This window comes from Leiobunum rupestre, chromosome 3 (assembly GCF_980474605.1).
Source record: "Leiobunum rupestre chromosome 3, qqLeiRupe1.1.hap1, whole genome shotgun sequence".
NCBI classification, from domain to species: domain Eukaryota; kingdom Metazoa; phylum Arthropoda; class Arachnida; order Opiliones; family Sclerosomatidae; genus Leiobunum; species Leiobunum rupestre.
Window position 1 is genome coordinate 3,468,342 of NC_143386.1, and position 24,053 is coordinate 3,492,394.

Sequence of the window (24,053 nt, forward strand, 5' to 3'; positions counted from 1 at the left end):
AAAAAGCAGAACTAATAAAATCTTCGTAAGGAATTTTTAATTTATTTCATAACCACTGTGGCTTATATGTTTCTCACGGAAAACTAGCTTATATTTTTGAAAACCAAGTTCTATAATATTAGGAATAAAATATACCAATCTAATAATTTTAATTGGTTTTAAAAATGCATACATAAGCATCCTACACAACTTTCGACGAAATATTATCCGTTAGAATCTAAGGCAGCTGTTAAGAGTTCTTTAGAAGGTATCTTGGATGTATGTTTAAGGAAAAAGAATTAACTAATATTCTAAATTGATTTTTAAGATAACACATATTTCAACAAATATTTTATAGAGGTTTCGATCATTTGCTTTAATTAGAAAAATAACATTATCTTAAACACCCAATTATTAACTATTTGGCTAAGGCGCTTGATATTGAAAATATTTTGGACAGAATAACACAGTTCTATGGACTTTTCCATTTAGCTAGTGCTTTGAAGTTCCGCATGTTTTGAAAGTTCAGAAAACCATGATTTGCTATCTCTTTTAAGATCATGAGGAGCGCCAAATTCTGCGATTTTCCCTTGAGAGAGAACCAACACCCTGAAAATAAAATCATATTTTTTCAACTGTAAAATGTTAAATAGTCAGATATTATAACATAACTACCATTTGATTTGTTTTTTTTTAATTTATTTGATATTGGCCTACGATTCACAAAGAGAGTGGCTGAAATTATTTCATTTGGAAATATCATTTCAACTGTATAGCCTCCCTACCACACATTTTGTAATTTATAACTATTTATTTTGGCCTTTAATATGAAAAAATGAAAATTTCATAAATGTGTTAGGTTTCAAAACCATGTCGATGTCTTTGCAGTTCATGTGATTAATACGTTTGAATGGGAAATTTTCAAGGTAATGAAGACAGTCTTAAAATCATTAAATTCAAATTTAAATAATTATTTCTCGAATCATGTTTGATTATTTTTCAAATATATCATTTCTAACAAATTGATCCCTTAGATTTTTAATTTCATAGATTACTAAGATACTTCAACTTGGAAAAATCACAAATGAAAACTATTATTTTTAATTTTTAATACCTGAAACAACTCAAACAATGAAATCAGCTCTTTCGGAGTCAGTAACCAGCACTTGGCCAGAAAACGCAAAATTGAATAGCAATCGGTTGCTTGGGATAGTCGCAGGTCAAACCATTAAAGCGTCTTTTGCGTTGGACTTGGGAGGAAAGGTCTTTGCTAATAGTTTCATTACGCTAGGTGGTAATTTATTTTTTAAAGAATTCCTCAAAGTGACTCCAAAAATTCATTTGAGTTGGCAAATTGTGTTAATACTAAAAGTGTATTGCCCTGTTGAAAATGCGGCTGAACTGCCGGTTTTGGAAATATAGTATATCATTACGAAGTGGGTTCCTCAAACCGCCAGAGAATCCTCGCCCTGGTATCAGAATCGCCAGCACCGGACCGCGCATGGACTGGAGGCGCTTGACCACCGCGTGCATTCCGCATATAGTTGCTAGGTGACTATTGCCTAGGGTGGTGCCTTGGGTATAACAAAACTGATGATTTTTATTATTATTAGTTAGGTATACACGGTTTGGCGATATGATAATCTTAATTTCTACTTAAAGGTGGAGAGGGAACTCGTTGTTATGAAACATTTATTTGAAAATTGTGGTGCCTTGCTCCTTATCCCCGTTCATTCTCAGGATATAGTGTGAAATCCCTTTTGCTAATTCAAGGTGCCGCGCGCCAATATGTCTTAGAATTCTTATAGATTGTATTTCGTGAAATAAAGGGTCTGTTTTTGTTTTACGGATTTTCGAAGAAAATATTAATAATTAAATTGAGTGTATTTTTACCTGTCGTAGTCCATGATAGTGTTTATTCTATGCGCAATGGTGATAATTGTGCAAAATTTAAATTGGTCCCGAATTGTGGCTTGAATTAGATCGTCCGTTTCCATGTCCACAGAAGCCGTCGCTTCATCCATCACCAAAATCTTCGACTTCCTGATAAGTGCTCTTGCCAAACAGACCAGTTGACGCTGCCCAAGGCTAAACAAAAAAATCTATCCTTATTATTAATTACTATTTCGTTGTTCCCAATAAAGCTAAAACAATCAATCACGCTAGTTATAACTATTTCATGACGTTATGCACGAAGTGACCAAATATTTCATTAAATGAGAGTCAGAAGAGTTTTTTCTATATTTTATTAATAGAAAATTAAAAACAACTGTGTATCACCATAGGCCATAGACGACTTAAGACAAAGTCACACCAACTTAGCCTCTAAAGCCAAATTATATTTTTATAATTCTATTAAAAGTAGGATAAAATAAATATATGAGTGTTGTGTAAAAACTCTGAAGGTGGGGTGGCGGAGTGGTTAGCACTTCGGCCTCGCAGCAAGAGGAGCCGGGTTCGATCCCAGCTAGTGGAACTGGGTGAAAATCCAGAACCACTCCTTCTGCGTAGAGTTTGTAAGCTATCCCCTACTGGTTAAAGGGGTTTCCCCCGACATCTTCGGTTTCCCCTTCCCATAAAAACTTGCTGAGGTTAACGGCAATAGTTAGTGTAGGGAGCTGTTGGCTCGCGTGGCATGAAGGGCCTGCCACCACCCTCCTACGCATTGTTTCCCGGCCACCTGTTACTTGATCACGCACAAGCAACATTGCTTATGTGGTCGAAGGTGGTGCCTTGGGTATTAGCTCTATTTAAAAAAATATATATATATAAAATGGTTCGAATAAAGAAAAGTATTTTAAATTACATAATATTTACTTTTGTAAATTAATAATAATCGGGAGGTTAATATAAAGGTCGCAAACACCAACTTTGCATATTCTGTACATTGTGGTTTCGAGGACGAAACGAAGAATCGAAATAATTAAACAAATTAAATCCAAAAACAAAAATTAATTTGGTCAATAGGTGAAACTATAAAGTTCTTTTAGTCTTGCCCAACCTGTTAAAATGGGAAAGAAAAACCAAGTGTGATCGCTACTCTACGCACATTTTTGCACGAGTAGTTCTCTGAACGAAAAATGTACACGCGACGAAACTAACATAATCACCGTATTTTACCTATTCACAAGCTAACGACGTCAATAAGTCACGTGAGTCCCTTTTTTTTTTCATTCCACACCGACTTTATAGTTTCGCCTATTGATCCAGGTTCAGGAACTATTAAAGAATAATGAGTTTTAAAAGGCAAAACATAAAGTGAAATTCATTTATTATGTAGCGCAGGTCTGCTTGGTACTTAAGTTCATATGATCTCCTAGATTGGAGGTCGCTACCTTGAAGAATTGTAACGCGTAAAAAGATAACTATCAAATAGTTTGAGGCTAAAGATGAAGAGATTAAAGTCGTTTGAACCGCGGAATATAAGCAAATAAATCTGGTCGAAAAGATTTCTAGTACGAACTGGTGAAATTTCGCTGGATGCGTTCCAAGGCCGTAATATCCTTTTTTTAAAGGATTCCAAAACTGCAGACACGTATCGAAATCAGTATCCACCCAATTTATAATTCTTATAAAATCTGACCTTAAATTCTGTCCACCTTCCATCAATTCGTGATTTAACCCATTTTTGTACGTCTTCACGAGAGTTTTTAAATGAGCTAATTCTAGAGCTGTCCAGAGTTCGTCTTCACTGTTTAAGTTGAAAGGGTCCAAGTTGAATCTCAAGGTTCCGGAGTAGAGAACAGGATCCTGTGGAATGATGGTGATTCTGGATCTCAGATCGTGTAGACCCAGTTTGCTGATATCTTGTCCGTCGATAATGATTTCTCCGTTTGCTGGCTCAATCATCCGAAACAGAGCCAATGCCAAAGAAGATTTGCCAGCGCCTGTTCTACCTACCACACCAATCTATTAAATAAAATAGAAATTACTTTGACTGTTTTGAATATGCTTACCATCTTTGTAATTTTCATAACAACGGCCACAACAAAGTAAAAAAACATATGTGAAATTATAAAGAACAAGTTAGCCCAGGCCGTAATATTAGTTCCACATCGGTGTATTCGGGTGGGCAAACCCATACACCCTTAGTAGACACAGGTAGGCCAACTAATTCAAAAGCTATCGAGGCTACGTGATTTTTTTATCGTTTGCTATATAAATTGCCATCCTAAGTTAAAGAGTGAAAGCTGCCCATCCTCAGGAGCCCCGGGTGGGCAAACCAATACAAAAGCGGTTGAGGCCATGTGATTTCCTATCGTTTGATATATAATTTACTATCCTATGCCAAAGAGTGGCCACCGCCCACCCTCAGGATACGCTGTTGGGAAAACCAATACAAAAGCTGTTGAGGCCATGTGATTTCCTATCGTTTGATATAAAATTTACCATCCTATGTTAAAGAGTGGCCACCGCCCACGCTCAGGATACCCGGGTGGGCAAACCAATACAAAAGCTGTTAAGGCCATGTGATTTCCTATCGTTTGATATATAATTGACCATCCTATGTTAAAGAGTGGCCACCGCCCACCCTCAGGATACGCGGGTGGGAAAACCAATACAAAATGCTGTTGAGGCCATGTGATTTCCTATCGTTTGATATATAATATACCATCCTATGTTAAAGAGTGGCCACCGCCCACCCTCAGGAGCCCCGGGTGGGCAAACCAATAGAAAAGCTGTTGAGGCCATGTGATTTCCTATCGTTTGATATATAATTTACTATCCTATGCTAAAGAGTGGCCACCGCCCACCCTCAGGATACCCGGGTGGGCAAACCAATACAAAAGCTGTTAAGGCCATGTGATTTCATATCGTTTGATAAATAATTTACTATCCTATGTTAAAGAGTGGCCACCGCCCACCCTCAGGAGCCCCGGGTGGGCAAACCAATAGAAAAGCTGTTGAGGCCATGTGATTTCCTATCGTTTGATATATAATTTACCATCCTATGTTAAAGAGTGGCCACCTCCCACCCTCAGGAGCCCCGGGTGGGAAAACCAATACAAAAGCTGTTGAGGCCATGTGATTTCCTATCGTTTGATATATAATTTACTATCCTATGCTAAAGAGTGGCCACCGCTCACCCTCAGGATACGCTGGTGGGAAAACCAATACAAAACCTGCTGAGGCCATGTGATTTCCTATCGTTTGATATAAAATTTACCATCCTATGTTAAAGAGTGGCCACCGCCCACCCTCAGGATACCCGGGTGGGCAAACCAATGCCAAAGCTGTTAAGGCCATGTGATTTCCTATCGTTTGATATATAATTGACCATCCTATGTTAAAGAGTGGCCACCGCCCACCCTCAGGATACCCGGGTGGGCAAACCAATACAAAAGCTGTCAAGGCCACGTGATTTCCTATCGTTTGATATATAATTGACTATCCTATGTTAAAGAGTGGCCACCGCCCACCCTCAGGATACGAGCGTGGGAAAACCGATACAAAAGCTGTTGAGGCCATGTGATTTCCTATCGTTAGATTTATAATTTACCATCCTATGTTAAAGAGTGGCCACCCCCCACCCCCACGATACCCGGGTGGGCAAACCAATACAAAAGTTGTTATGGCCATGTGATTTTCTATTGTTTGATAGACGGAAAGTATCAAAGGTGAAATAGGTAAGCAAAACACGACAAACGTAATTCTTTTAAATTATTGAAATTAGTGGAAATCGAGGGGTAAGACACTCTGCGAACTCGGTGTACACTGCCGTACCTTTGGCAATCTGAAATGGAACTCGCGAACTCTTGAAAATATGTACCCTTAACAGTGCTAAATGCACGAACTCGGTTTACCGTCTTACCCCTCGGTGGAAATATGATTTAAAGCAATTCTTAAACTGGGATTCAAATGTGTTGATTTTAGGAAATTTATATCAAATATTTGGGTAGTTTAGGCACCAAAAGTCTTGTAAACTTGCCAATTCATAAAAAAAAATACCCATGAAAGTAATTTTGCACAACAGAAATTAATAGAATATGACATTCTCGAATTTTATATTATCTCGGTGATTAAATTGGTATTTTCTTAGAGCAGATATTTAACATGGATTATTAACAGCTGCATAAATCATATTATTGCAAGAATGTATTCATGTACTAAGAATATGGCAAGGCGGAGATTCTGTCCCCATGGTCGCATACTTTGTAGCTTAAGGGCCTGTTGCAAAAGCCCTAGCCAAAGTGCTAGCCCATTGAATTTAACATGTGTGATTCTAGCAAAGCAGACTTTTGCAACAGGCCCTTAGTTCAAGTGCTTTGGATTTTTTGGTCTCACTCTTTCACGTAGAAGCGAGTGAAGACGATTCAAAATTTTTACTTTTATTGTTCTATCGAATGCGATCAACTGTTTTTCCCGTTCACCCTCCCTTTAATTGGGCTGGTCGGAGGGGGCGGAAATTAACGGCACTGCGTGCGCGTCAAAGAGTTCTATCGAATGAGACCAACCTGCCCACCCTCAGGAGACCCGGGTTTAATTCAAACTTCCCGCCAAATTAACTGCTCGATGAAATATTCAAACAAAAAAACGCGCACTTGATTAAGGCGTCGGTTTTGGAGACTTCGTGGCCAGAAATCTCGGTTCGAATCCCAGTGTCGGCAAAATTAGAAATTATTTTTCGCAGCTCCATCTACCGTGTCGTCACTTTCCACGACAAACAAACACTTAACGACTTTCCGTCCATAGCAATAGTGTCACTTTGAATATTTATTCGATGTGAAACTAAAAATTAACGATTTATATTTCAATAATATTTAGGGTTAACTATTATTTTATATTTAGAGTTGTGTTTGGTTATAATTAACAACTACTTAAAAAAGGACCAAATACAGTTATTTTTAATTTATTTAGATGGTTGACGTAAAATGTAAAGTGTTTGTTTCAACAAAAATTAATTCCAACATTTCCGGCTTTCAGTGCTTCTGTAGACCATGAATCTTAATTGTTAATAATTTTTTCAAAACTACCTAATTTCTTACTTTTTCCATTGGATTTACAACAAAAGTTATGTTATTTAAAACCAGGTCCAATCCTTCCCTGTAGCGAGTTGAATAATTGCGAAATGTTATTTGACCTTTCTCAGGCCATTGCTTCGGTAGATGCGCTTCTGGTTTATTCCAATCTGCCTGTTATGGAGAAACAAACGTTCATGGAAACGATGCAGCCATTAATAAACTTGAGACGCTTGTGCACAAGACTTTTTCTTTGTTAAGTATTAAACTTATTGTTATCTAACATACATATTTTTTGTTCGAAATCACGCGCATTTTAAACATTAGTATTGAATCATTAAAATATTCAATTTATTTTATTTACAAGTACGTCATTTTTTTCCAGGACTTTCAACTGTTCTTAAAAGAGCTAAGCATTCATGTTAAACCAATTTGAAATAGAATTCCCTTAACAATTTTCGTTTGAAATATAAAAAATTAAGTTTTCATTGTTTAAGAATTTTCACCACTGTTCTAGGGTTCGGTTATCTTATTCAAAGTAGAAAATATTGTTCCTTTTTTTGAAAATAAATTGTGCGGATTAATCATAGAAACTAAAACAGGAATAGAAGGCCCTGCCATTGTACGTGCTTTACTAAGATGACACGGGCCAAAGGTGCTCCCTTCATTTTATCTCCGGAAATGACGGCCAATTAGATTCAAGCGGAAAAGAACGGAGAACCTTTTGCCCGTACCAAGCCCGTAACACTTTTTATCGACTCTTTCTATTCCTCTTGTAGTTTCTATGGATTAATTAAGCAGTATCGCCCATTATCTGGATAAAATTCGATTATTTTATTGAAGACGATGACTACCTTTTTACAATTCAAAACGAAATAGGGGGGAATTCCCGATTAAAATTTATCTTGTCTGTATTAATTTTATGGTAAGAAAAAAATGATAAAGAGACCGCAATTGCTATTTTTAATCAGTTGGCTAATTTAATTAAATAACAATTTCCTTCGTTACAAACCCTAGTCTGAAATTAGCATTTATATTCATTATTTAGCACCATTACGAGCACTAGACATCTAATTTGTTCTCGGGCTCTAGACATGACATTAAACTTTGTTTGGAACCCTGAATAAAAAGCAGCCTTTCAAATTATAAAGCATCGTTCTGGGCCCTAGACATCATCTAATTCTGTTACGGAGCTTAAATATAATCAAATCCTCCCATGTACTCTATACAACATTAAACTCGGAATGTCGCGGGTATCTAAGCGTTCGTGAAGTCTGGTTTGTCACTCTTTTACGTCTCAAGGTGATTTAAAATTTGGGGCCCATCAAAAGAGCGATTGGTTTAATTTTTCACAGTACGGACACCAATAAAGGTTTGCCTTGAAGTTAAGTTTCTTTTCTGGAGAGTAAATTAATTTTCATTTAATAAGATGGAATGTTTTAATGAAACAAAAGCTCATAGTTTTAAATGTTAAACTCGTTTTTACAAAATAATTAGCTGACGTATGCTAATTCATTAAATGATGGACTTTGGCACTCTTATCTTAACCATTTTTCACATTTGAAAAATGTTTAAGCTGTATAGCTTAATTCACAGCTGATTTCAGAAACTTCTTAATTTTTAAATACTTTTTTTATTAATTTAAAAATTGAAATACAAACAAAAAATTAAAACCGTGCAATAATAACATAGTATCAAAATAACTTTAAATAATTCACTAACATGGAGGTTCATTTATCATTCGTTTTAATAATGGAGCACCAACTAACTTAATAACCTTGCATTATAATTTTATGTATCGATATAAACTTTGCTCACTTCAGGATTTAATTTGAAATATTCAAATATCCTCTCCAGACTCACAAAAGAAGCCTCAACAAGTGTTCCGTTAAATAATATGAGCCACACAAAAGGTGCCATCTGCAAAATTGAACAATGAACGATTACAAAAAAATAACATTGGGAGCTTCACATTAAAAGTGATTAGAATCTTACAGGGTGATCGATATCAAACTCGCGAAAAACGGACAATAGCAAAGGAAAAACAAATATAATTATAATTGTGATACTTATTTAAAATCGTCATATTCAATAATATTCGTGATATTCAATAATATTCGTGATATTCAAAAATATTCGTGATATTAAATAATATTCGTGATATTAAATTATAATCGTTATATTTAATAATAAAAGTCATATTTAATTATAACTATTATATTTCAATATAATTGTCATATTTAATTATAATTGTGATATTTCAATATAAATGTGATAATTAGTTAAAATCGTGATAAAATTTTAATCTTGTTATTTAATTATAATCGTGATATTAATTTTAATCTTGTTATTTAATTATAATCGTGATATTAATTTTAATCTTGTTATTTAATTATAATCGTGATATAAAATATAATCATGTTTTATTTATAAACGTGTTATTAATTAATAAAGTGTTATTTAATTATAATCGTATAAATTAACTTAAATCGTGTTTTTTAATTAAAATCGTGTAAACTATTTATAATTGGGTAATTTTATTGTGATCGTGTAATCTAATTATAATCATGATATTTAATTATAATAATTAAATTTAATTAAAATAGTGTTAACTATTTATAATTGTGTAATTTTATTGTGATCGTGTAATCTAATTATAATAATGATATTTAATTAAAATAGTTAAATTTAATTAAAATAGTTAAATTTAATTAAAATAGTTAAATTTAATTAAAATAGTTAAATTTAATTAAAATAGTTAAATTTAATTAGTTATATTTAATAAAAAAACGATATTTAATTAAATTAGTGATATTTAATTAAAAAATGATATTTAATTAAAAAATGATATTTAATTAAAAAATGATATTTAATTAAAAAATTATATTTAATTAAAAAATTATATTTTATTAAAATAGTGATATTTAATTAAAAAATGATATTTTATTAAAATAGTGATATTTCATTAAAAATGATATTTAATTAAAATAGTGATATTAATTTTCAATTGAGATTTTTCATATATATATATATATATATATATAAATCGATGTGGAACTAAAAACTGACTTAATTTGAAAAAATTAATATCTGTAATTGGTATGTCTGAACTAAAGATTTTCCTGCGTAGGTGTAATAGGTTCCACGAAAACATTATTTTACTATATTAAGCTCGAGTGAAGTCCCAAAATGTATTTCATGTGCTTCATCTTTTTTGTGTTCATGTTCATAAATTTATTGTCAATACTTTTCCATTTAATTAGTAAAATACATTTTGTAACACAAACCGTGTTCAAGTTGTTAAGAATATATCCAACTATTCCAGGTGAGAGGTATTCTTTTGACAGTATTGCCCATAGATAAGCGATGAGTAACAGCACACTTAGTAACAAATTTACTCGGAAGGACATCCATCTGAAAAAAAGGTTGTTGTAGTTTCGGAGTCATCATTAAACAGATTAATTGTTATCTGAAAAACGTATATGTTAAACTTGTGTAAAAACTGACGTAGATTTATGGTGTACGATCTACTCTCCTACAAGAGGGGTGGCTTTTCAGGTAAACTATTCCGGCCCAATTATACGTTTGACTTCAAAGATGAATTATTTATAAAAGCGATATTGCGAAATATAGGCTCAAGATAAACTAAGCTTTTTTAGAGAAAGTAACTTATTATCCAATCAATGTAGTGTTGTAAGTCCCAAACTTTTCTGCGGAAAATGACCGAGGCCTTTTTCCGGAAAATATTCGGTATTTTTTCGAAAGCAATTAAATGTTTTAATACCATGTTTAGTCTAAAATATTGTTTGCAAATTTAAATAAAGTGGCATTTTCGCCTCATTTTTTCGAATCGAAAAGTAAAACTTCATCTCTAGACTAGCTTTAAACTGATTAACAATGTAACACTATTAATGTGCTGTAGTATGTTTACTGTTATTACACATTTTATATCAATAAAAAGTTAGAAACATTAAAAACCCTTATAAGTAATTCGTTTCATCTTTTTATTTTTCCGATTTGCGGAAATTTTTCCACATTTCATTTTTCCGGAAAATTAAAAATTCTAAATTAATGTTATTGGAAATATGGATAGTCCGGATTTTTACAATCTTTAAAAAATAATGGATTTTCATTTAAATTAGAAATAGCTTTGAAGAATTAATAAAAAATGTAGTGCTTCATTATTATTATTATAGCGTATTATAGCGAGGAAAAATTTATTTAATACGCAATATCGCATGGAAAATAAGTATATCACTGATTAGAAATGAACTGCATTTCAAAAAACCATGACAACTAACTAATATCAATCTAGATATATTGTCTTGAAAACCATTTCCTATTTGTGTTTCCTGGTTGAGTAAGTGTAGAAATGAACATCTATATTATCTTCACCGTTACAACATAAATTGAAACACAAGAACTTTAAACGAGCATGTGCAACTTCGCTGTGCATTACGCAAAACATGACATTTTTATAATTTTCTTTTCTGTTGTCCGAATTCAAGCGCCAAAGTAATATTAAAATTATTCAACGCATTAAGAACATTTATTTATTAATAAAAAACCGAAAAGAGGTATAAAGTTAAATATAAATTATAAGTAAAATAAATAGAAGAAATTGTACATTACACGCGATTACACTTTGTTTTTTTAAAAATACGAAAGTTTCAAACCTCACACTCATTGACCATGAATAATATTTCGCTTCGTTATCCTCAATGAGTGAAAATGCTTTCTCTGTGAATATGTCTGTAGCTTTTAGAGATCTAATGACGCTGGCACCGCCCAAAGTATCAGAAAAATGAGTAAACAGAGGGGAATTTGAGTTGACAAAAAGGTTCTTCAACTGTCGATGAGCTTTCGAGAAATACACCTAGAAGCATTTAGTTTGATCGAAGTAAGTTTGACCATAAAATATATTTTAACATAAGAATGATTTTAGATGAAACACATAATTTGTCTCAACTATATCCGTATTCTTATTTTTTTAATATTCTACGATGTATCAAGAGTAAATTATTAATAAGCTGGGATTATACCAAAGGCACCACCCTAGGCCCAAGTCATCTAGCGACTTGTATTGCCTTTATCGCAGGTGGCCGGGAAAGTGGTGGAAACACCCAAAAGTTCTTACACACCACTTAGCCTTGTGTCACGTTTTTGATAATTTTGATTTTTGAAATGTACGGACGATAGAACTTTTATCCTAAATACCATTTTGTTGAAGTATATTCCTTATTCGATATGATATCCCACACCATAGCAGCAAACTAGCCATTTTTGATTTTGGCTTTCAATACTTAAACTTGACAAAAAAAAATATTCTCGAAACCTAATTGGTCCAAGTATTCCGTAAGTTTTATCATTACTTTAAATTGGTTAGGGATTAGCTCTTTTCCCCCTTTGTATTATGCACTTTTTTTACTTTTAACATAGAAGGGGTTGATTTCATTTACCGCCTGAAAACAAAAATCAAGAATCTTGAACTTTTTGTAGCTTTTAACATAAAATTAAATTTTCCAAAGAATTCTGATTTCAGTCTGTTATCACAAATATTCGGTAATATATCCATTTTTTATCATGCAAGTGCCTTAACAATTAAAATATTGTAAAAGATTTTGACATCTATCTATTTTTTTTTTAATATATATTGTAAATGAATTACTGGTCAAATTACTGGTCAAATGTTTTATAATTATTATAATAAAAATGGTACTTACTTTAATAAACATGAAAGGTACTAGGCAAAACACAATCGCCAACGCAAAGAATGGAATTTCCGCCATTACAGCTATTAATAAAGATACTGTCTGAAATACATACGCGATACACATCAGTAAATAAAAGTTAATTCCTTGATCGGCTTCCTGGATGTCAGTTGTAAAGCGATTGAGAATTCGTCCTACTGGAGTGGTGTCGAAGAAGGCTAACGGTGATTTCAGAACTGATTCTAGTAGATTCCGATTAATTTTAACCGCGGCGTTTAACATAAAAATCAGTAAAAAGATTCCGGATACTAAGATAACGCTAAAATGCGCCAGATTTATTGTTCCGAATATTGAAAGTCGCTTAATTGTGGACATAGTGGCATTGCTCTGATCCGCATTTGAAGCCTGACTATCTGCAGTCCAAAGCACCAACCAGTAATTTGAAAACACAGATAAAGCATAAGCACAAGAAAAACCAAAGGAAATGGCCAAACAGCTCTTTAAACCAATTAGGTGGATATATTGCCATGCCACAGAAAAAACTCCCTGAAAAAATAGTTTATATCTGAAAACGTTGATAAAAATATTTTTTTTACACATAGGACACATTTGATATCAAAGATAAAAAGAAAAAGCACAGTTGCACAGTTGCAAACTTTCTTAACAACGGTACGTAAGTTTTCACAGATCACGCGTTTGAGTTGAACCGTAAATATAGATTTTACTTTGCAACGGTGGTCTTGTTTTTAATTTATGCAGAAACTTCGGCAAAATAGTATTTATGGATATAGTACATTTTCTGATAATATAATATAATTTAATTGTTAATAAACATTAATAATAATAGAAAATTCGAGTTTAAGTAAGGTTGAAATATCTTACGAAATAATTTAAAACAAAAACAAATGAATTAAATTTTGAAAGTTTCAACGTTGCGACCAGAACATAAAGTGAGTTTGGCCGCAACTTCACTATGAAAGGTTGGTTTTCAAAGAAACCAGCTTGGTTCCCCAAACATCCATAGTTATCGTTATAAAAAATGTGCAGACGCTAATTTCAACGCGTTTCATTCTTGTGGAATATAAGTATTTTTACCGAGTTATCCGCATATAGGATATCATAAATAAAATCTCGTCCAGCCAAAATAAATATTATATTATTTATAAATAATCTATATAATAAAAAGCTGTTGGTTGGGTGGTAGGTAGGTTGGTAGGTAGGTTCATTCGTCAACCGATTTTGGAGATTTATTTCTGGATTTTCTGACGCTTTTCACGCGCGCGTTACAGGCGCGAGGGTCGCGTGGCATTTTTTTAAGTACGCTGCGATTCGCGTTTTCGCATCGAGACGGCTATCTTTTCCAATTTGGTTTTTGTTTTCTTTATTACAAATTTTCAAAAGTGACGCAAATGTCCGTTTCTAAAAATGTTCAAAATGTGTCATCCCTGAGAGTTGGGCCGTTTTTGTTCCAACACGCAATACAACCGAAAGTTTATCCCTTTCCGCCGCGAATTTCGGAGGGGGGGGGGGGACGTATTGGGTAGTTTCAGAAGGCCCGTGAGTTTCGGAAACGGGGAGGTGGGAGGGGGGGGGTTTCGGGGTCGTTCCGATTTGAAAGTGACGTGCCTCTCTCGTAGTACGTTAGTCCCGTGGACTTTATGCATCAGCCATTGGATACAGGGGGTTTAAAGGAGTACAGGGAGGTTTGGTACTACTGCGAGTTTGAGTTATTTTTGCTGGGAAAAGGATACCACGGAAATTCTCGCGTTGGAAAGGGGAAGGGGAGTACTACGGAATTTCTAGCACGGAGAAAAGGGGAAGAGGGTACCACGGTAATTAACACATGGGAAAAGCGAAGAGGGGTTACTACGGTAATTATCACATGGGAAAAAGGGGGAGGGGTATCCCGGTAATTATCACATGGGGAAAAGAGGGAGGTGGGTACCCCGGTAATTATAACATGGCAAAAAAGGGGAGGAAGGGCCTTACTGCGGTGGTTCGACTATGAGGTAAAGGTAGCCACGGAAATTCTCGCATGGGTAAAAGGGGGAGGGTGCGTTACTGCGGTGGATCGACTATGGGGAAAAGGGTGCCACGGAAATTATCCCATGGAGAAAAAGGGGTTGGGGGGCGTACTGGAGTGGAGTGCCTCGGAACAAACAACTAGCTGAGGGCCCGCCTGTAAGGCGGGCTTCTCGGCTAGTAAATAATATATAAATTGTATTTTTCGAAGTAGGCATAGCCTTTAGGAGATACAAATATAAAACTCGATCAATGATTAGTTTCTACTCCTAAGTTACGAAGTTGTGAAATAAATCAAAGGTAATATAGACATCGTACTCTAAATTCGAAATTACTGGGCCATGAGCGAAGTCAACAGCATTTACATACTTCCGGCCAGAATTCCGAATACTTAAGCTCTATAGTTACCATTGTATTCAACTTTTGAAAGTCCACTACACCAACCAATGGAACCCGGTTTTTCGGAGGTCTCATGCTGGAAGTGGATAATCGGTTTGTTAACAAACCGTGAGTAAGAAAACTCTGTTTTGTCGAAATGAAAGATTGACGAATTGCTCCGCACAATAAGAAGACTATCAAGTTTGTTGTTTCAAAAGAGGCTTGACGATTGGCTTCCAGAAAAATGTGTACCAACGAACCAAATTGATTCGTCTACATAAGTCACGCATTCTGCTCAAATACTTTTCAAGAATATTTAAATGTAGCAGAGAACTTCTGAAGTGATGGAAGTCAAAAATGTTTCAGAAATAATCGATGGGTTTACAAAATACTTACCCTGCTTTGAATATTTTTTTCCTCTGAAATTATCTTTTGTCCAACTATTTCTTCACTACTTTTTTCAAAAGTTTCTTTCCTGAATTTGAAAATAATTTTTATATAAATCAGGTTAGTATAAAATAAATATAAAGCAATTAAAATTATATGTCAGAGTGCCCATCAGCGTGTTGCAGTCTACGGATCAATGTCCTTAATAAATCCTCTTTATCACCCTACCAGTTATCATATGTGTTTATTGTTCCTTCGTAAGAAAGACGACTAATAAGCCAGTGCATATGCATAGAAATCATAGAAATTACGCTGTTAGAAAACCTGAGCAATTATCTGAAAAATAGTTGCAAAAAATATTTAGAGTGCACAGAAATTCCCGGTATTATTCAAGTGGCGAATGGGGTGGTAAAAGTTAGATCAGTGGTGCAATAACCCTGCATTTACACCTTTTGAACGTACAATGCTTTGGTGACGTAAAATAGAAAGGCGCAATAACTTAGTATATAAAGTCGAGCACTAGAGTGGATAACCATTCGAATTCGAAGAAGTTTCAAGTCAAGAAGAATAACCCAACAAGAACTATGTAAGTATAATCCCTTTATAGATTTCTAGTCCTTTTTCTCTGGGGGTATTTATTTTCCTTTTGAATTACAGGTTTAAGAAATCGATATTGGTCCTTTTTTAATTCTTTGACGGGCAGACCAAAGATGAGAGAGCGGAGAAAATAGTGAAGGAAGTGGCCGCCTGTTCAGCCGAGCTTCACCCCGGGTCATGGGTTGGGTTTTTATCCCACCATACTCCCGAGTCGAAATATCCTCCCGCACTTCACGTCAGAACATCTGGGTAAAGAAGATGATTCACGGTCTCGCTTGGGACTATTGTTTCACGTCAAACAACAAACTGAAAGCATGCGTGGAAACGGCTACCCGAGACTACGAAAGTTTTTTTGGTATTTTTATTGGAACTTTTACAACGCGAAATTATAGACTTAAATAGGGGATGCTTCAACGTGACAGAGCTAGATAACGACGGACCCATGTTTTCATGCCTTCTCCCTCATAAAACGAACCCTTTGAGTTAAAAATATTCATGGGCTTTAGACGAAAGAACTTTATATGCCGAGTGGTAATATAAAATATCAATCTATTAAATGCACAATTGGAGAATGCACAAAAAGCAATGTTTAAAATATTCAATTTGTTTTTTTTTTCATTCAAAGGCGAGAGAGAGTCGTGCAAGCGCGTGGTTCGGAAGCAGATCTGGCACGCGGAGTTCCGCAACTGTCTCCAGTAAACTAACTTTCGCAAACATGAAAAGGGTTATGAGTCATAAACGTTTTGTGACAACTGTTTGGGAGACTGGGAAATGCGTGTTGCTATTATAAAAATCTCGACTACATTGAGATTTAAAACCTTTTTAAATGATGAATTTTGTAAATGCATGGTCGCTAGAATAGTCTGTAACGCTAAACAACTTTTGTGAATTAAAACTAGTTGAATTAGGAAAAATTCGTCATTCTTTAAAATGGTTTTCAGACGGCCAAATCCTTTTAACGGTCTGATCGCTGGTTCGACTCAGTCTGGGATATCGTTTTTCGTGGCTATGCTTATCAAATATAAAAAACGTGTATTTCATCCTCCAGAGATAGTTATATGGTGTTGTGCGGAATATCAACTCAAATTGTTTAATTCGGTATATTAGATGATACACCCACAGTTGAATTTCAAGGATAATTTTTAGACGGGAAATTATTGGACTCAAATACCAATTTGTTTTTATTCTTGAGGATTTACTTTGTCAAATATCACAAACCAGGATGTCACGAATTGGTTTATACGAGGTTCCCATCATAAAAACACGTCAGTTTTTGTACATAAAATTTAAACGCACCCTATCTGATAATTTTCAAAACACCACGTAACAAATCAGCGATATTTCATTTGGCTATCTATAGTTAGATTTTCCCTACTTACAGTAAATACGTCATCAACGCCTTTCATCAAGCAATTGCTAGAGACATTTGGGTATTTATGGGTGGATTTGAAACCAACCACGTCAGATGATCACAGACTTCGAACTGGACTTATACCAGGAGAAGAACCTACTCTTTTTATCGCAAAATGAAGAGAGTTCAGAGACAAAAGGAGTTTTTAACATATGTAAACTAACTTCGTTTAATTCTTATCAGAGAAATTGATCTGACAGACATTCAAAAAATCAAAACCAGCAATAGAGGATACTGATATAGCTTAGGTTGTATTGATGTATTAAGCAAATACGCATTCACTGTGGATCCTATGGATAAGTATGGATCAACTATGGTAAAGTCATTCAAATCTAATTTAGAATCAGGTCGACAGCCGAAGGTTGTACAGACTGATCACGGTAACGAGTTTCTATGCAAAGAAGTTCAAGGTGAAGTAAAACGTAGAGGAATCAAGTTTTTCGCAACGCATTCTGAAGTAAAATCCAGTAGTATGGAACGATTCAATCGAACATTCAAGTCTGGAATGTATCGATATTTTACGGAGAAAGATACGCACAGATTAATCAACGTATTACCAGATTTATTGGATGGTTATAGCTACACCTACCAGAAATCTTCTAAATGCAAGCCCGTTGAAGTGACGAATGAAAATTCTAAACAAGTGTGGAAGAATTTATACGGAAAAGTCCATTTTTCAACCCAGTCTCGTTCCCTGTTCAAAAAGGCGACTTGATTCGTTTGAGCCAGAATAAAACCACTTTCGAAAAGGGTTACAAAGCCTACTATACCGAAGAAATATTCAAAGTGGTGGAGCGAATACTAAGAGATCCTCTGGTATATAAGCTCGAGTATTTGAAGACTGAGCCCATTTCGGGTGTATTCTAAAAGAGGGAAATACAGGAAATCGGGAAAGACCTCGACAACTGTTGGATTAAAAAATTTAAGGTTTTTAGTAAAAGAACTAAACCTGACGGAACGAAATAATTATAAATCTTCTTGAAGATTTTTATGTGGTTTCAGGTCAAAGACTGTCATATGCTAGTGACTTGAGATTCAATCTATCAGAAATTTACGATTGCAAATTTTTTTCTATTAGCGTGTATTTTTGACAAAACGAAGTTAAATTTCGTTTATTTTTACCTCCCCGAGGGTACTATATAACCTAGGAGGGGTTTTATAATCACCGTGTCTGTCTCTGTGTGGGAGTGTGTGTGTGTGTGGGTGGGTGTGTCTGTCTGTCTGTCTGTCTGTGTGTCTGTGTGTTTGTCTGTCCTGCGAACACGTTCGCATTTTCGTGGCAAAGCGTAATCACTGCGTTCGCAGTTGCTTGGAATTAGGGAAAAGGTTTTTTCCAAAAACCCCTCTTTTCGTCATTGGGTGTTGTATAATATCTCCTTCGTCTGCATATTGTAATTGTGCGCGACGTGATTGTGACGGGCTGAGCGCTAAGGGTTACGTTAAGCATCTTAGCATCCAAATGGCAGGGTTTCCACCAAATGTTCACTATATACGTCTTGTTATCAATTTGCACCGGGCGGGGTTCGAACCGGGGTCGCCAGCATTTACAGACGGGCGCTCTACTAAGTGAGCTACCGACGATTGTATAGCAGCGAAAGTCATTTACGCTGTTATAAAGTTATTAACGTCCATTTATTCTATAACATTTTAAGTATTTATGAATTAAATTTATATTAAATTTATAATTATAATTAATTGATTATTTAAATGTAAAATTCGATCCTATTAATGAATCGAACCCGGGTCGTAGAATCAGAAGGAGATAAAGGGAAACGATGGCACTGCCTATATGCTATAATGCTTTACGAGTGTAACAACAGTTCGACCAACCTTGAATTGCGGGATTTATTCTAATTTGCTGACAAGCATATGCCGTAATGGTGACATACGATGTCGTCAGAAATTCAGAATTGTCAGCTCACGTGACTCACTGACGTCGCGAAAGATGCGAAAATAGATAGCTATGGCGGCGAATCTTAGTAAATCTGTTCAAGTTGATTTAATTACGCGGGATAAAACGTTTAAATCTACCCAAGTTAATATAAAGCCAAGTCAAGTTAAATGTTTAAGTAAAGACGTACAAACAGATGGCTTTAAAGTTCAGGAAAGCGAAAGTAAAAAGAGGAAACTGAACGATTCGGTAAGCCTTGTGTTTAATAACTAATTTTCTAACTCTGATGTATTCTTAAACTAGTCCTTAACTGTTCGGGTTTTAATAATATAATTATAAACAAATACTACTTTAAAAGGTAATAGTCAAAACTATTAATAGTTTTAATTAAAATCTGAGATAAAATACATACCTCCAGGTTTCCAAACAAACAAAGTGTACATCGTCCAGGTACTCGAGTCAGACTTAAGCAGCCAACAAATCGGAATTGTACCGCGGAGATCTCTCGGGACTACGGTTTTTTTGGGAGTAAATTGGTTTGAAAAAGTGTGTACTCCCGCCATATTTTCGCGCATTTTTAAGGTTGGTCAGACTGCCGTTACAGTAGGGAACCCTTGTGTCATCCTTCCCCTTTTTCTCCTTCTGGTAGTATTTCATACCCATTGATATGGGGTCTGTGCGTTTCTAAATCATCTTAGATTTGTTCAGTGTTTCTAACAGCGTAGAGGCAAATAATTCCTTGACAAATGTAGCAGAACGCCTACTTTAAAGGGAGTGGCTGGAAAACGTCGAAGATCACCGTAGACTTTTAACTACAGAATAGAAAATTGAAATTACCTTATTGAAATATATTTCTTGATGTCTGCTTTCGCTTTTTCTTTCTGAAGTTTCCCTTTGTTGTTAATTCCTTTTTTGTTTAACTCATTTAAGAGATCTTTGAACAGACCCTCTTTCTCCAGCAATTCTTCGTATGTCCCTTGGCCTTCAATTCTACCATTATCCATCACGTAAACAACATCGAAATGCGGAAGAAGAGACAAATTGTGGGTTACCACTATTCTTGTCTAAAACAAAATTTTAAATTAAGTTATTTCATGGAAGTTTAAAAACTCTTGTTATCATTGATAAATAAATCACAGTTAAATTGTATCCAATTAATTGTCGTGTTACTTAGGTGCTGATTACCTAAGGCCTAATTCAAAATAATGCTTAGTTTCGCAAGTGGGTTCTTTGAAAATACCCCTCTCGTATAAGTTCTTTCACTACAAGCATTTTTCTTAGCTTATAAGTCATTTCCTGGACGCGGGCTGTTTTGATGAAAATATCGATTGCCAAAGTTGCTTTTCACTTGAAAATAACCGTAAGCGTCGACACCGCTATGAAAAATAATGTTTGTAGAGCTTACAAAGTTTAATCATTGCATTAAATCATTTCAGATTTAGTTTAACATTTTCCCCCCTCAAGTTCATCCGGTATCTGCATAAAAACTGAAAATTGTGTAACCTACTTTATTTTGAAGAAGTCCATTAGGTCCAATCACCCTCTCGAATAAATGGCTCGCGGTGTGAGTGTCTACCGCGCCCAAAGGATCGTCCAACAAGTAGATGTCTCGATCCAAGTAAATGGCTCTGGCTAAGCTGACTCGTTGCTTTTGCCCCCCACTAAGGTTAATTCCCTGCAGAAATATTAAAAGATTAACAATTATTTCAAGCGATATCCGTAGAATTAGGCTGTAAGGGTTTGAGCATTGTTATTGTACAGATATTACAAAAATGCACATACTTAAAATTTCGCCGATATTCTAAGTACAGTTAATTATATAATTAATTTTGAAATTATTATTTAAATTGGCAGAATATTTCAAAAGTCAATACACAATTTACAAAGAATTTTTCCGCAATATATTTCAAATGATTTGGCGGTCGCTAAAAATTAAAAGGTTATACATTGGTCCTTTTAATGTTCAACTTAATAGATTCCTTTTTGTTACAAAGATCTATATTTATACATATATACGATTTCATTTTTTAACCTACCAACTCCAAATTCACACCCTATAATGATTCTAATTCGCACATTTCACCTAAGATATTAGCGAATAATTATTTGATATTAGTTGCGTTAACGCCGTATAATAAAGTGGAGCACACATATATAATACAAACAAATTGTTTATGTTATACGGTTTTATTCAAAGGCCGTGGTTAAAATTGTTTTACACAAAAACTGTCAATTAATACAAATATGAATATAACTATAATTATATTGATTATATATATATATTATAATATATGTTATATATTATATATTTATATATAATATTTATTATTATTATTATAATTAATTAATTAAACCTGATTTGAACTTTCTCCAAAGTTCGATTTCGGAAAATTTAGAGTTTTTTGTGTTTTCGAAATATTATCCATTAATGTAAAAAATTGCTTAAACATGACATGATATAAACACTTGCAATGATAGAATTTTTTCAATAATCTCTGAAATCTAAACCTTAATGATTATAATTATATTATAAAACAATGTAATATTTAAGGTCGTAATCTGCAATTAACATAGTTCTATTTTTAACTTTCCGAGGGGACATAGTCCCCTAAACCCGAGCCCTCCTGCATGACAGGCGAATGTTCTACCACAGAACCACCGATACATGTTACGGTTCATTGAAATTATAAGCTCAGCAAAGGCGGAAGAGTATATTAATAGTTTTTAAAGTCTACATGCTTTTACGTATGAAATTTTAAAGGTCAAATCTTGTTTTAGCGCAGCCAGAAGAGATAAAAGGGTTAAAGGGTAGAACCCGTGGGTATAGTCCACTTAAGGAGACGACCCGAGGTGTAATACACCGATTTGGTTCAAACTCGGGGGTTTGGTAGACCTTCGTGTAACTTGATAAACCCCAAAGGGAAATGTCTCCATAAGCAACCGTTTTGCCATGGCAACCAAAAATGTTTTTGACAACACAAAATCGAAATTTTCCCATAGAAAATAACATGGGAATCTGGCCAATATTAAGGGTACCCCCTGTAAAAAAACAATTAATTTTTGAAAATGCTAAAAATAGAAAATATAAATAAGAAAATAATGAAAAAGTTCGAAGTTGATTAAATTCTTTACAGGGGTACCCTTACATTTGGTAAGATTCCCATGTTATATTCAATTTGAAAATTTCCATTTTGTATTGTCAAAAACATTTTTGGTTGCCATGGCAAAACGGTTGCCTATGGAGACATTTCCCTTTAGGGTGTTTCAAGTTACATGAAGGTCTACCAAACCTCCGAGTTTGAACCCAATCGGTGCGTTACACCTCGGGTCGTCTCCTTGTTAGTTAGTTTTTGTCTATCGGTACTTTTGAACCGTCAAGGGTTATAAATGAATACAATTTAATGTGGTATACTTCGCGCTTTTTTCGTTTTGCTTACTTTACTCGTAACTTCGTAATTTATTTTACATGTTTTCTTATCGGCTTTAAATGTGTGATACATTTTCTCTAATGTGGTAAAGTGGGTCTTATATTTGGAGATATGCGCTGTTGTTTTGCCTTCACTATTCAGTTAAGGTTTTTCTGTAGGCGTTATAAGTCGGAAATTGTTATCGGTAAGGTGTTTTTGGTTTTCTATATTACAATTTTAATTACCGTGTGGATTGACATTTTAGGATTACTAAGTATTGGAATTACCTTGTTGTTTGATTGGGTTATTTTTATATATTTTTATTGCATATTTCGGGATTACGCCTTTAAGAGGACAATCTGAATATGTCGCTATATCGTTGAGTGCCGTGTCCAGTAGTTAATACGCCCAAGGGCAAACTCTTCCGAGGAGAGGTTTATTTTGGCTTGCCAACTTGTTTAATCACAATTTTATGTTCACTATCACATTGTTTTCTTGTTTACTATATTTTTATTATTATTATTATAATGGACAAAATAAATCGCTCAATGTTGAAAAGAATTGTAAATGAACCCCAATGGAATTAAATTACTTTTTCGCCAATTTCTGTTTCGTCGAAAGCTGGAAGAATGTCAATGTCTTCTTCTAAAGCGCACGCCTCAAGAATTGTCTCGTACTTTTCTCGGTCCATTTCACGGTGAAACAAAATGTTGTTCTTCAAAGAAGCGTTCTGAATCCAAGCTTGTTGAGGACAATAAGCCACAGTTCCCTTCGGTGATTAAATTCAAAGAGTAAATATACAATTGAAAGTGAAACCCAGTATTATCACAGATAATCACTATTTTAAAGCATTTATATAATTAGAAGTTTCATTTAATATAAATAAATAGGGTGGCAAGGAACTAGACGTGATGAGTTAAAGGACGGAATTAAAATGCTCTTTGGATTTACCATTTAACTGTTTACATTCGGGAACTCCACACAAAGTGGTTTAACTTAAATAGCTCAATAACTAAAGCCTTCGTCGTGGTTAACTGGCATAGGAACCTTAATTTGATTTTACTCGAGTTCAACTCTATTTTGTATTGCAAAGATTTAAATGGTTAAATAGACACCAGGCATTACTTAGCACGCAAAGACGGCAAAACGTGCGTTACATAGCTACATGTTATATCATAACTATTTTAAGTTATTAACACGATGGTTGTGTTAACTACGACGCTTAGGGATTTGCCACAGTTTTGTTGAAAGGTATCGTTTTATCGAGGGAATTCTTTTCAACGACCAGGCTCACTTCATTGGGGTAAAAAT

At 34.6% G+C, this 24,053-nt stretch overlaps 1 protein-coding gene across 1 annotated transcript in view; it reads right to left on the reverse strand.

Annotated features, from left to right (window-relative positions):
* Positions 1–305: 305 nt before the first annotated feature.
* Positions 306–24,053, reverse strand: part of LOC149949120 (ATP-binding cassette sub-family C member 1-like) — a 56,453-nt gene continuing 32,705 nt past the window's right edge. The window contains exons 15-26 of the mRNA XM_090169358.1: positions 23,335–23,511; positions 20,843–21,010; positions 20,173–20,399; positions 15,446–15,524; positions 12,662–13,195; positions 11,615–11,814; positions 10,226–10,352; positions 8,757–8,858; positions 6,966–7,112; positions 3,563–3,888; positions 1,873–2,067; positions 306–588 (exon numbers count right to left, since the gene is read on the reverse strand). Coding sequence (XP_090025484.1) covers positions 468–588; positions 1,873–2,067; positions 3,563–3,888; positions 6,966–7,112; positions 8,757–8,858; positions 10,226–10,352; positions 11,615–11,814; positions 12,662–13,195; positions 15,446–15,524; positions 20,173–20,399; positions 20,843–21,010; positions 23,335–23,511 — 2,403 coding nt within the window. The 3' untranslated portion in view covers positions 306–467. The remainder of the gene's footprint in view (positions 589–1,872; positions 2,068–3,562; positions 3,889–6,965; positions 7,113–8,756; positions 8,859–10,225; positions 10,353–11,614; positions 11,815–12,661; positions 13,196–15,445; positions 15,525–20,172; positions 20,400–20,842; positions 21,011–23,334; positions 23,512–24,053) is intronic.